This window comes from Zonotrichia albicollis, chromosome 2 (genome assembly GCF_047830755.1).
Source record: "Zonotrichia albicollis isolate bZonAlb1 chromosome 2, bZonAlb1.hap1, whole genome shotgun sequence".
NCBI classification, from domain to species: Eukaryota; Metazoa; Chordata; class Aves; order Passeriformes; family Passerellidae; genus Zonotrichia; species Zonotrichia albicollis.
The window spans coordinates 112,788,280-112,802,878 of record NC_133820.1 but is presented as its reverse complement, the minus strand read 5'-3'; the positions used below and the strand labels follow the sequence as shown (position 1 = coordinate 112,802,878).

The 14,599-nt window shown below is 40.4% G+C and overlaps 1 protein-coding gene across 3 annotated transcripts in view; it reads left to right on the top strand.

Moving 5' to 3' along the window:
- Positions 1-14,599, top strand: part of ALCAM (activated leukocyte cell adhesion molecule) — a 115,981-nt gene that overhangs the window by 76,295 nt on the left and 25,087 nt on the right. For all 3 annotated transcript variants that reach the window (XM_014269432.3, XM_074536067.1, XM_005490401.4), the window contains exons 2-6: positions 3,618-3,718; positions 6,453-6,672; positions 10,657-10,721; positions 11,095-11,182; positions 12,005-12,187. In XM_014269432.3, the coding sequence (XP_014124907.2) occupies positions 3,618-3,718; positions 6,453-6,672; positions 10,657-10,721; positions 11,095-11,182; positions 12,005-12,187 (657 nt within the window). The remainder of the gene's footprint in view (positions 1-3,617; positions 3,719-6,452; positions 6,673-10,656; positions 10,722-11,094; positions 11,183-12,004; positions 12,188-14,599) is intronic.

Here is a 14,599-nt window from a genome sequence, read left to right as displayed (position 1 = left end):
TAATTGCTCCAAGATGTGGGTACTGTTTGGTTCTTGCCTTGTGAAACACAGGCAGAGAGCAGGGCAAAGAAGGATGCAGTTAGCACTGCCATAGGGACATGGAAAGTACTCCAATTAAAAGCATCTCAATTTACCAGTGTCCTGCTGGGATCTGTCTCTGAGCCATCATACCTCATGAAGCTGCTGCTTTCTTCCCATGTTCTCACCTCTGTGGAAAGGTCTCATCTGGCTCAGAGTTTCTTCAGCAGTGGATCAAAGAGAGGGAAATGAAGTAAATCTCAGCCTTCTCAAGCCTCTTATGTATGTAAAGAAATGGAAGGGAAGTGATAAAGGTGTAGTTCAGACCTAGCAGGTAGAGCTGCTCTTGGTGTACGTGAGACAAGATCCTGCCTCTGAATTAGTGGTGTTATTCACAGCACTAGCTCAGTTTTAGAAGGCAACATCTGAAAATCACGTAGGGCGGCTGGCTGAGCTCCTAATTAGCCACAGACAGGTGCACCAGAAATAGAGCGAGGCAAGACGCGGTGTCCGGTGACGTAGCGCAATTCCCCGCGGCCGCCTCTGCGCCCTCCCGCAGAGTTAATGAGAAATGAGGGTCCTGACATTGACCCTGCGCCGTGTTAGGGCATGGAGCAATTTGTTACGTATTTGTACATCCTGCTTTCATTTCCTTTTTCTTAGAGTGAGCTGGAAATTATGTAAAGAGACCTGACAATATGATGGTTGGTGGTAAGCAGTGTTATATCATTAGGCAATCATTTTCTTCTCTTCTTCATCCCACCATTTTACAAATATGTCTAATAGCAATAGAGAGAGGAATTTCCAATTCTGTTGAAGGGTTTGTTTTTTTTTTTTCCTAAATGCTTAGGTTGGTAGGGTCATTTTGTGGAGATTACTGCAGTTACCGTGGTGAAAATTTGCAGTTATTCAATAATTTTCACTCCTTCAATGTGCTAGATCTGTTGCTACTGAAGTGGGATGAGAATATTTTGCACAAGGATTTTTTTCATTCTTGCAAGGACTGTTTGTATTCAAAGCAAAACCTCTGTCTTTCTGGTTCAGTGTTAACAATTTCATAGAAAAATGTGTGATTTTAGTATAGGCAGAATTTATGAAATGCCTTTCAGCTGAAAGAGTGCTAAAATCAGAAGTCAGTCTTTCCCTTTATCAGGCCAGTCACCAATTACCTACTCTGAATGCTGTAGAGTTTCTCCAGAAACATTTTCATTCACCCTCATGAGGCTGTTTGTTGAGACTTCAGTCATGTATACTTGCTACCTTAGCAATTCTGCAGGGGTTAAATGGGTGTCTATAAGAGAGCAACATTTCAGATCCTAGGGGGTCATTTTGTTTTCCTCTAATGACAGAGAGTATTTCCCCTAATACCAAAGAGTATCTCATATCAGAAGAGCAGTTGTTGGTTATCCATGTGATGCCAAATGTTATTGCAGATTTCAAATTACTAAATGACACCTAACTGGAATTTGAACAGGTACTAACCAGTTTACTAATTGAATATATATTTGCAAGTCTGTTGTAATTTTGCTCCCATGGGAGAGAACCAAAAAAAGACAAAAAGGACAGCTTTTTCTAGCTCTAGCAAAGAAATGAAAATTAGGATTGCCTCCCTCCTGGTGATCAGAATGAAGATGAGTGCAAGAAGGACCAAGGGAACAATTTATTCCAGCTTTGAATTTTACTTCCATTTATTGCTTGATATTGTAAAGCATTGCTTCTGTTTCCATGAAATTGAAGTTATCTGATCTTTTTAAATTTTTTTTAAAAAAGATTGTTCTTACTCAGCACCACCTAGTGGAATGACCACTATTGTCATTTGGAAAGCAGCTGGTCTCCATGAACCACATAGAAAATTAGAGTAAAATTCACACAGTCCTTACAGTGTGAATAATGCATCTAAAGCATGTTTGTGACTAATTAAGTAAGAATATCAGAAAGATTACCAGTGCTTTAGTTGAAAGGGAGGCGAGTGAAGGAAAGAAAGTTTAAGATAAGTGTGGTAGTGGTGGCTCTTATCTCCTGTGTTCCTTCAGTCCGTTAAGCTCCAGCCTGCTTTTCTGCCTTAATGATGTGCCATCCAGACTGTAGCTTCTCTAAGGAAAGATTTTGCAATACTGTTTCTTGGTTCAATATCATACAGCACAAGCCCCACAGCCTCATTTGTCACTCTGATACACGTGATAAATACAAGCTGATGTTAACAGCAAGCTCTGAAGTCCTCACGCAAGAAAAATGCTCTGGGGTCTTTCTAGTTTAAATTGCAGGCAAAGAATTCAGTGTTTGCCTCTTTGAAAAGGCAGGATTTTCTGTAAAACAAAAAACAATCCCTTGGACAAACCTCCCTATTGCGTGCATCTATGCACTCTATAGAATTGTCGGGTCCTCCAGGCAGCAGCCATAGGACTTGGGAAAAGCAAAGGGGTTTGTGGCTCAGGTCTTTGGAGGTGCATGTTTCTTTTCCTAGCTATGGAAAGGAAGGGCTGAATCTCCCAAAAAAAAAGTAATGTTTCTAGAAGGAATGGATGATTTTCTTCAGAAACATCACCAGCATCTTACTTCACTCTCTTAAATACAGCTCCCTTGGCAGCAAGCCCTTAAGCTATACTTGCAAATGAAGAGAGAGCAAAAGGGGAGATCCTGAATCTCTGGGCAAAGAATCTGACAGAAGTTACAGATGTGTGGCTGAGAGCAGACAGCCAGCACACTCTCTGGGCAAGCACTAGAAACAAAACCTGTCTCCAGTACAAGGAGCAGCAAACAAGAGGCAGCTAAGGAAAGGAGGGGCAAAGTGGCATTGTAGCAAATGCACCAAGTTGTACCATCTTCCCCTTTAAGCTTCCTTGCATTTCATCAATTCATCACTTTAGGGTCTGTTGTTTTTGTTCAATTCACATGTTTCGGACAATGAAAATAAGTGGGTTGGTTTTATTCTGTAAATTTATATGCATTAGCACAATAACATTGTGCTGAGGTTTCCAAAAGAGCTGTTCTTAAATAATTCATTGAAGCATTTCACTTCATTTTTCCAAAATCTAAATGTACAGACTAGTTTTCTTGGATGTTTTTTGCTTGTTTTTTCTTCCCCCCCCCCCCCAGGTTTTAGTGAACATATTTTAATATCATCATTCCCTTTTCTGTAATCATTTCCTATGTTTTAAATGTTATGCAGCAGTCAGAGTATAATTTCTTTGCTGGCTTCCTCACAATATTGTGTTGCAATGCAATCTCTCCAGGCTATTTTTTCAAATGAAGAAAATAAAGGTTTAGGGATTTTCCCTTTGTACATTTTAAGTTTGAGACAATCCTGATTGTAGTGTAGATATTCATCTGATTGAGCATGTGCAGTCCTGTTTGGAAATCCACTTGGCTCCCATTTACTCTGGCAGGAAGCATGAGTCCAAAAAGGTCATAACATTCACTTAACAAATTTAGTGACAGGAATTCTGTTTTGTTATAGGTTTGAGGATAAATCCTACATGCTGGAAAATAACCATTTGCAAAGGAGCTGCTGTTACAATAGGCATGAACCAAATATTAGCTAGCAATGGGAATTCAAGAAAACATTTAAAATTGTTTCCTCTCTTCTGTTTCTCCTCTAGCTCTGGGATTGTACACAGTAAATGCAATATATGGAGACACTATTACTATGCCTTGTCCTCTAGAAGTACCAGATGGTCTTATGTTTGGAAAATGGAAATATGTAAGTATATCTCATCTTTATATTTTTTAGAGCTGTTATAAATGATGTGTATTTTTTGTATGTGTGTGAGCGAGATTTTAAGATTCCAAACTGTAGAATTTCTGCCTCATATATGAAGCCATTTATTCCTGTGTTTGTAAGACTGCAAGATTCCAAGCTGTATAATTTCTGCCAAGTGTAGATTAGAGGTTTGAGGAATTAATCTCATTGTTCAAGAGAAATAATTATTCAGGAATTCTCTGCCAACCTGTATTAGGGATCTGGCATGTTATGCCGTGGTGTCTCGCTCACCTGACAGAGCCATCGCTGTACATTTGAACACTTTTGAAGTAGGCTGCCTGGAGCAGAGTGTGCCCCATCCCTGGGAAAAAGCACTGTCCCTGTCTGTGGTTGATCTGACAGTCACTGGGATCTGTTTCAGGCTTTGTTGTGCTCAATGCACAGCAGAGAAGAGAGCAGAGCTGACCTTGGGAGCGCTGCTGGTGCTTTCACTCTGCCATTTCTGGCAGGGAACAGGGGCAAAAGGATGTGTGCTCTCTAGGTGTGTGCTGGTCAGCCTGCGGTAGGAGCTCCACAGGATGAGCTTCTCCTGGCTATGATCACTATCCCAGGTCACAAGGAGGATCAGCATATCGAAGTAAAGGAAACCTGGAAGCATATCTGGATAAAAATGCTGGGAGGATACCAAACCCCTTTTGCCCTTCAAACTCTATTGAGACAAATGGTTTTCCTGCCTCTGTGAATTTAAATTTCTAAATTTCCTCTTCTCAAATCAAATGTACCTGCAATAATAGATAATTTCTAGTGGATTTAAAATTATATATCTATCTCTCTTTTTGCAAATGGCATCCACCAACCTATTTTTTTACAGGAGAATGATCTGCCAGTGTTGGGGAGTGTCCTATTCTCCCCTAGCTCCTTCCTTTTTATCTTCAAGTTTCCAACTTTTGTAGCCCACATCCACTCAATAATTCTTTTCCTGGAAACACTTTTCAGGAAATGATGTCAAAAGTTTGGGGAGAGTGTTTCCTCAAAAAGGGACACTAATGCTGTTTCACATGAGCATTCAGAAGATGGAGTGCCTACATTTTGCAGTATCTTTTTCAGTCTGCTGACTTTTCTGGGGAAGACACAAGTCCATCTCTCTGAAGATGCAAGGATATTTTGAAAAAAACAAAATGCATTATCTCTTTCCATTGCATTTGGATTGTCTGTGTTGGACAAGTACCAAGCAGCAAGTGGAGATGTTGCACCTTCTTCTGAATGGAAAGGGACATGAAACCTAACATACAAAGAGGCCTATCTAAGTTGCTGTTGTATGAAATTGTTGACAGCCCACACAACCAAGGGAAATGGTACCTTTTCTCCCAGGGCAGCTCACAGCATGGCAACAGAGAGGCTTGGATTAGGTTTCTTCATCAGTTGATTATTTCACTGGAAGAAGGATGAACTCTGTTTTCTCCTGTACTGCCTTGGGAGGAGCAATTTGGGCTTTGCTGGGGACCTGGAGGCACTGGGAGAGTTGCACCATGGAAGTTGGTGCTCACTTCAGTGTCTGCCTGTGTGTGCTTGCAGCTGGGTGGGCTGCAGGAGTTAGGAGCTCTTTGCACTTGACAGCCAACTTCTTGTCAGGAGTACTGAGCCAAGACAGTGTTTTCTGTGTGACAAACATTAGACAAATCCAAGAGTTAAAAGTAGGAGAGGGAGAAAGACTGAAGGGGAATTTAAACTTCACATGCAGCTGATGCCTCCTGCTCTCTGCCCAGCTCTGACACCACTCATCTTGTCACAGCATCATCATTATGTGGGCTTTGTGGACTCTGCAGTCCAGCTGAGGTGTTGTGCTGGCAACACTACTAACAGCAGTGCTGTAAGGTATAAGGGATAAAAGAGAATTAAAACCTTCTCCAGCACCCAGCACAATACTGAACATAAAGATAGAATCAGTGTTTCACCTCTCTTTAAATAAAGGCAGACACTGTCTGTCCCTGCTCAGTGCATGTGTTTGTGGAAGGAGGAAGGAATCAAATCCTGCAAAACTGCGCCTCTAACTTTGTCCCTCATAATAATTATATTTTTTTAATATGAGGAATTTGTGCAAGGCTATCAAATTTGTATTCCTTCTTGGGATGGCAGCTGCATAAGAAGGATGTCTAGAAAACAATACTTTGCAATTAGCAATATTTGATTGTATGTATATTCCCATCTACAAGCTCTTGGGTCCTTTAAAGACAAAGGGAAAAAAAAAAAGCTAAGAACTAATTTAGAATAAAATAGACAGTTATGCCTGACTAAATCCTGCATTTGAAATCTAAGTATCCCAAATAAACAGTGGGAATATGTGAAACAATAATGAAAAAAAGGAAATTGGAGCTGTTGAGACTAGCTCACACATGCTTCTATTTCAAATACTTTTTCATACAGACAAGTTTTTGGCAAGTGCTGCCAAAAACACCAGCTTTTATCAGAAAAAGCCCTTTGCTATGCTGAGATTGAGCCAAAGGATTGAAATAACTTCTACTGATTATATTCTCAATGTGTACTGTGGCAGTCTTAAACTAGCTCTTATTACACTGAATTTCTTCTGTTTAGAGCAAAAATTAATCAGGAAAAAAAAAGCCATCTGATAGTTTGCAGGTTTTTTTTTAATTACAGGTTTGTACCAATTGCAAACTTTCAGGAACTTTTAAATGAGTGTTTATGCAAAATAGAGGTGTTTTTCCTTTTATTATAGGAAATGCCAAACGGATCTCCAGTATTTATTGCCTTCAGATCATCAACAAAAAAAAATGTACAGTATGATGATGTACCAGACTACAAGGACAGGTTGAGTCTCTCAGAAAACTATACATTATCCATCAAGAATGCAAGAATCAGTGATGAAAAGAGATTTGTATGTATGCTAGTTACAGAAGATGATGTTTCCGAAGAGCCGACGATAGTCAAAGTTTTCAGTAAGTAAATCTAGTTGTTACTACCATTAACATTCATCAGCATCTGAATCATAAATTACAGAAACTTTTGTTTAAGGCAGGATTAAAGCCAAGAAAGTAAGTTTGGCTCAGTAAATTACTAAGACTAGCAAATTTCTGCAGCTTTCAAAAATGTAATCTACTGGTGGCATTTATGTAACAGGACTGCCTGCACTTGCAGTTTATTCATGATAAGTGCTGGCTCAAAGAGAATTTTAGGCTTTGATAATGACTCACTTATGTGATGTCATTTGGCCTTGGAAATGAAAAATGTAAAATTAGCATTGATTATTTTCCATTTGTTCTCAGAGCACATTTTTCTGCAGGAGGGAAACATTAACCGTGTGCGGTCTGTGGGATTATTTCAGGGGGGAGGTTTGAAGTGGCTCTGAGCAGCTACTGTGCAACAGCACACACTGTGAGGGAGAGAGCAAGAGGCTGCAAAGTGATGCACCAGCCCCAAATGCTTGTTTTGTCCCCTGCTGGATGGTAGGAAGGGGAAGTGCCAGTCTGCTGTTCTCTCCTAGAGCACAGCAGGGTCCATGAGTGTTTGCTCTCACCACAGCTCAATGGCAAGGCTGGTCTGCAGTGCAAACCCCAGCCCTGTGAGGCACAGCCCAGCTCAGAGCTCACACAAGCCTGGTCCCTTGCTGGTGCTGATTCAGAGCAGGAGTGTAATCCATCAAACCCTGAGTCAGCCTAGAGGGGTATCCATTGTGGCTTTTTAGAGACACAGGGCTGTGACTGCAGTGTCTTATCTTCCTTAGCTTCATGTTTTTATATGGCTTTTGGCCTTTGTTGCCCTTCAGGCACAGATTTGTACAGTCAGAGTAAGTCTGCTGTGGGAACATGCTGACTGCGGGTATGGGCAGTTTCAAAGAGATCGCACTGTGCTTGAAGAACACAAATTCATGTTTTGGAAGGGCAGCCTTTTGCTTCTCTCAGGTAGAAGGTTCCAGGGTGTCCTCAATGATATCTATGCTGTCAGTCACATAAATGAGTTTAAAGCAAGATTAGGAGCCAACAGTAATTCCCTTGTTTCACTTTCAATTTGACTGCAAGAACAATTGAATTAATGACAACAGGGAGGAGTGTGCTCAGAGCACGCATAGTAAACACAGTGCTCCAAAGGAAATGATAAAGAATTATCATGTTTACTTATTGCACAGTAGTAAATATGTAGATGAGGCAGTGGTATATGGTAAAATGAAACACTAACTGCTTGAATTACTGTGTACTCTACTAAGCATTAACACAATGCTAACTCAGCCATGGAGCACAGCTTGTCTGGTTTATTCTGTGCATTAATTCTAATAGAGGAAGCTTCTGTTTACTAAGGAAGATAAGAAGGGAGGATGCCACGCGTGTAATATGGCCAACTTAGCGCTGCAAGAAAAATTACCTTTGTGTTTCTTTGCTTTGCATGCGCAACTTTATTTACGGTTCTCTTAACTTTTCTTTGCATTTAATTTTCTTGAGTCTGGTTTTTAAGTTCTCATTTTTAGTTGCTCACTTGCTCACTTTAATTGCAGAAGAATTAAGTGTAGCTGGCAAGCTTCATTTATTTAATGAGAGGAGTTTCCAACTCATGGAGCCACAGGTACAGAGCTAGGCTGCTGCAGTGTGACCCTCATAAACCAGAATCTCATGCACCTGAAACTCAGCTGCATCCCAGAAGCCACGACTGAGTCTGGGTTTTGCTGGAGCTTGTTCAGTCCTCAGCTGTGCTAGCTGATTATCTCAGGAGTGAGGAGCTGAAATGGCTCAGTGTGTAGGTACCACCTGCTAGCCTCTCTCACTGACTACTCAAACAAGCACTACCAGCTTTCCAGATGGATCCTGTCAGCAGCTTTTTTGTGGAATTAAACAGCCAGTTTCCAAAGCAGGGCAGCCAGCAGACGGGAGCTGCTGTCCTGCTGCACTGGCACTTGGCTTTTGCAGGCAGTGAACTCTTTTTTCCCTCTATTATAAGGCCTATATAGAGTTGCAGAGTACTCTGGCAAGCTCTTAAGCTGAGAGATAAGCAGTGTGCTGAAGTTGCAAACCCACCCAAGTGAGGTTTGCTGCCAAGTTTAAATTTTTTTCCTCGCTGCAGACGCTGAGCTGGTGAATGCCAGGCGAGTGTTTTACAGTGAATTACCTTGGTGCACGTGCGGGGATCTGGCAGCGGCGTTTCCTCTCGGAGGCTGCTCACAGGGAGCAGGTGGTGGCAGCCTCTCAGCTGGAGCACCTGCTCTGTCACAGGGCACTCAGAATGGGAGAGCCCCACAGCAGCTGCAGAGCTGCCTCCCTTCCCCTCACAGGATCACTGCAGGGCAGGGGTGTCCAACACACTAAAACCAGGGTGTTCTCTAACCCGTCTTGGGGGAGATGAGAGACAAAAGGAAGCAAGGCTGAGGTGGGGGAAGGTGTCCTGGCTTGATCAGCTGGTGACTGGGACAGGCAGGCAACTTCCCCTGTTTATGGGACCCAAACATCTGACCCAGAAGGCCTGTTAATGGTTTTGTAAAACCATGTTTTCTTGAATTGATGTGAAAATAATTTTTCCTTGATAGGTTCATGTATAGAAAAAATCCACCTTTTTCCTTCAAAACTAACAAAAGAGAAATAAACATGCGTATATCTCCTAAAAATAAAAATCTTTATTATTCCTTTGAAGAAAATATGACGGTCTTAGTGTATAGCTTTGACTGTGTCTTTTGTTTGGTTTTGTTTTTTGCCACAAGCAAAGTTATTTGAAAGATGTCAGATGAATAGCTTCTTTTATTCACTTTCATTTCCCTTTTGATCTGATTTTGTTCCATCCTGGGGTGGTCATTCAAGTGAAGAGTATTTGTGCATTTGCACGTAAACACGCACATAAACAAAATGGATTATTGGGAAAACACACAGGCTTTTGCTACCTCTGTGACAACAGGAGCAGGGCATCTGCACTTCAGTACTTCAGCAGTGTGTGCAGTGACTTTGGCAAGACAGTGGTGAAGTTCACTTAGAACTGGGATTACCAACAGGCATGCAGTATTTGATAGGAAGCTTAATTTGGGGAAAGGGTACTCTAAGCTGTCATGGTTAAGAATGTTTCTGTCTGTAAAAGTATGCTTGTTTAAGCAGCACAGATAGGGTGTAGAGCCTTTCCTTGACTGTATAGACATTGATTTATTTTTTTTCCCTTCACTCTTCCCCTCTTCTTTTAAAATTGTGGGGAAAACTGTCTCTTTTGGAGATAAAAATTTGCATTCCGGGCTTCAGGCCAAACTGTTTTAACAGACAAGTTATATAGTCCCTAGAAAGTAGTCTTTTATGATGGAAACACTGATAGATCCTCCACTTTGGCAAGCTAAGAGATCCATCTACCATAATAAAAGTAAGTAAGAAGACTAACTGGCACTGGAAAAAAGTTTATTTTTTTAAGAGAGTCATAACTAACACAGAATCAGTTAAAATAATTGCACTTTTCTCTATCATCTGAATTTCTTAAATGTAATAATCCCACTTAGGAAAAATAAACATTAGAAGAATGATTAAGTTGCATTTGTTCCTTTATAACATTGACAGCTCAGCTACAGTAATATCTGCAGGAAATCTGCTTTTTTGTTACTACAGTGTCTGTACTACTGGCTCCTTCTCCAGCATGTGTGTCCTATAAATCAATAGATCAGATCAGGTTCTCTCCTCCTGGGTGGTGAACTAGTCTGTCTGGCTAAAAGATGTATTGTCAGAGTACATGGAATTCATTCTGGAAGGTGTGAAACATTTAAAGTGAGAGTTTGCTCTTGTTCTTTTTGCTAATATTGAAATAGAAATACCTCACCCTTTCTTCTTTTAATGGGGAAATATAGCTAAGACTGTATCAGGCTAGATTATTCTGTTTCATTTCAAAAGTCCACATATTTTTAGTATTTTTTTGATTTTCAAACAGCTGTATGTACTCCCTTCACCAGTACTTTTATCCTATTTATGTTTTAGAACAACCCTCTCAACCAGAAATCTTACATCAAGCAAAACTCTTAGAAACAGAGAAGCTACAAATGGTAAGAGCAGCATTCTCCCTCACAGTTCTGTTCCCAACAGCTGCCTGAAGTCCCTTTAGAGCCCAGACAGAGGTGATGGCTCCGAGGGGTGAATGAACACCTGTCTGTGAGTCTGTAGCTGAGCACAGAGCAGTTCCTTGCCACTACTCTATTTATTCCTGCCTGATCTGCAATCAAGGGCCACCCTGATCTTAGAGCCACTGCCCTCCTCCAAATCGTACCTCACCGATTCGATGTGCCGTATTTAAGAAAAGGAGTTAAGGATAAACATTTGAACTTCCTAGAACTTTAGACCCAAAATGGTGTAAGTGAAACCAGAATTATGTCAAAGCCTAATGAGAAAGCAGGTGGCTGATTCCTGTGTGTTTTGCAGCTCGGGGAGTGCGTTTCCAGGGACAGCTATCCCGAGGGCAACGTGACGTGGTACAGGAACGGGAGAGCTCTGCAGCCCGTGGATGGTGGTATGTTCTGGGAATGGCCACTGCCCGTGGATCCACACAGGGGTGTTTGCATGCAGTGTTTCTAAGGGTGGCTCTGCCTTATTCTAATGTATTCTTGCTTTGAGAAAAGCTGCTGGTATGGAAAGATACAGCTGGAGGGAGATATTCAGGCCTTTCAGAGTAGCCAAGCTACACCACGTAATCTTTCTCTTTTAGTTCCAGTTTTAAATACACATCATGGGGAGGAGAATTACCTTTATTAATGATATCCCCAAGCTATTTTTGAGCCTATGAAACTAACAGAAACCTGTATCTAATTTCCAACTTCTTAAAAGGTATTAGCTGTCTCATTTTCATACCTGTCCAATATTGTGTATTGGACCACACAGACCATCATATTATACAACTAATTATTTTGCAGGATATGTAAGGATAACTATTTTTTCCCTTCTTTTCAACTTTGACAGATCTATAAGGCTACAATATTTTTCCTTCTGTATAAATTAGAGAATAATTAAAAAATAAAATAGATCCTAATTTTTTTTGCCATCATTTTTGAGTCTTTCTTTCTGTCTTACAAATTAGGTTGATTTGTATTAAAAATCCCACCATTTTTCTACTAGTTTTTTGTTTGGATTTGATTTTAAATATTAGGTAGATTGGGAGTATGTTGTTGGTAAAGTGTTCCTGGTACACTTCAGTGGCAGTACTAGAGGAAAAGTGTGTAATCTCTTGGGTAACATGTATGTTTGCAGCCTGTTCTCAAATGCAGAACAGGCAACAACATACAGGAAAGCGGTTTCAAATTCTGTGTGTGACACTGAAACATTATTTTCTTTTCAGTTGTAGTCATAAATTTGCAAAAGATGGTGGACAGAACAACTGGGCTCTTCACCATGACATCGTCTCTTCAGTACATGCCAACAAAGGAAGATGTAAATGCCAAGTTCTCTTGCATTGTGACTTACTATGGACCTTCTGGCCAGAAAACAATACAGTCTGAACCAGTTGTCTTCGATGTTCACTGTAAGTTATCAAAAAGCCTCTTTTGCTGTACAAAGTCTACCTCCAGGGCAGGGGAAAGCAAAATCAGAAACAGTTTACAAAATTAGAGAGTGGTTGGCTATTGGAATGGTTTCTTCAAAACTGATTTGCATCAAGAAGGTCTGAGTACATTGCCAAAGTAATTTTTATTATCTTCAGATTTGCCTGAGATTTCATTTTTCCTAGCAATGAAATAATGGATATCAAGATTTCATTGACAAGAGAAAAGTGATAGCTATAAAAAGCTGCAGTGAAATAGGCTTTTGAGAATGTTAAGAGAAGTTATAGTGGTTGATAAAAGTGATTCTGTGCCCCCTGATATATGCAGTAAATACACAATACAGTTTTTAGTAAACTCAAATATTTTTTCATCTTTTCGGAGTCAGCACCAAGCAGTTAATGCTGGCTGTCTACCTTTCACAAAATGCTTCTCTACAGCTCTAAGATGCAGTGTTTTACATTTAAAATGTATAATTTGAATATTGGTAGACTTCTAAGTAAAGAATTTGTGCAAATAATTGCTTCTAACTGGACTGAATCCTAAAGCAGCTTCCTTACTGTGTTACCAACAGATGTGGAAATCATAATGTTCCTTTGAATAAACAAAACAGGCTGTTGGCAAGGAAAGATCAGAGGAGGTGGCGGCACTTAGAGACCAGGGGAAGAGACATTTCAAAGTAGTGTTAAATGGCCTTTCTGAAGGACTGTAGAAGGCAGCAGGTCACAGCAGGATGTAGAGGAACAGGAGACAGACAGTATGTACAGTTGAGTATTACCTCTCTGCACACTTCTGGTACATTATCTTGTAAAAGATGAGTCCCTGTTTTGGGAATTATAGGGTCTAAGTGTACAGTCCAGCATCTATGTCCTAGCAATGTGCAGTATGACAGCTGTGTACTCCAGCTGCCAACAAAGACAGCAAGGCACTCAATTTCTCCAAGTAGTGTGAGTGCAGCACTGCCTTGAAAACAAAAGTCATGGGCTGGAAGTGCCATGTATGTTCTGCCTAGGCAATAGCTGCTTTTCCTCTACAGGTAAAGTTTGTTGGGATGCAGGGTAGGGGATCTTTTGACCCTGATCAAATAAAACCAAACCTTGGAGCAGCTGGTCTTTGGTTTCATCTGAAGTCAGAGTTTTCTTTTTACCAGCTCTTTCTCCAGAGTGACAACCAGCACAACTAAAGGAGAACAAAACCTCTGGGAAACCTCTGGGACAGCTGTTACCCATGGGAATACTATAGGCATTTCACCTATCCCATCAATTTAAAGCTAGAGACATTTTTTTTTTTTTTTTGGTTTTGCTTTATAAAGCTGGGTACGAAATTTCGCTATGTTTTTTTCTGTCATTTGTGGAGCCCCATGACCATGAATAACTCCTGCTGTGCATGGCAGATGTTCCTAGGAAAGAAATGTAGGGACCAGAAAGCATTTGTTGCTATCACTTGCCAAGAGATGCTGTGCTGTCCTCATTTCCCCTCTGCTTTCATGCACTGGGGCCACTTCACTTGTTGAGGGTAAGGCTGTTCCAGATTTCTGTGGTGTGTGTACTACATGCACTTGCAAGTAAGAACTAGCCAATATGAAGGGAAAAAAAGCCTGTGTGGCTCTGGGATGGTCACTGGCCACATGTAGTGTGCCCTCTGTATAAAGATTTAATGTTTGATAAACTAACTCTTCTAGTTCTGGTCTAGTAACACACAATTTAATTAATTCCAGCAGTGTGTTGCTAATTAGCAAATACTGGGAGGCAGGCACATTCTTCAGTACTGGAGAGGCCTCAGGTATGAACTTTGGCTTTGGAGTGTGGAGTTACACAGCTTTCTTTCTGAGTATTCTTATCTGCTGTAACTTCAGTTCCTTACTCTGCATAAATGCATCTCCAAATTAATTAATTTATGAAATTCTTCATTAATAGATGTCCAAGCTTCAAGAGATGCATTTCATGACTGCTGTTAGTTGATTATAATGACCCATCTGATTTGGTTTTGCTTTTTTAGTTTAGTTGAATGTTCCTAATTAGTTCCTCAATAATTGTGATTTTTTTAATGAGTCAAATGTAATGCAGATTTAAAAAATGGAAGACTCAGCTCTTAAGAGATGGAAGTCTTTCAGCCTTTTTTATTTTAGATTGACTGTCAAAACTGATATTTTGCATCCCTAAAGCAATGGAACCAAATCATAAAGACCTGCTGCTCATTCCTTGAAACTTACCATTTCTCCTAAAGAAATGGGGAGAGCATGATTAAAATTATGCCTTCAGAAGATTTTTTTTTTTAAAGGTTTGTCTATTCAGTCAGGATCTAAGAAATGTTTTATGGTTTGTTTTGGTTTTTTACTTTGTCTTTTGCATTGAGTTAGTGCAGTCTTTAGTGCTCAAGTGTTTAATAGTTCATAT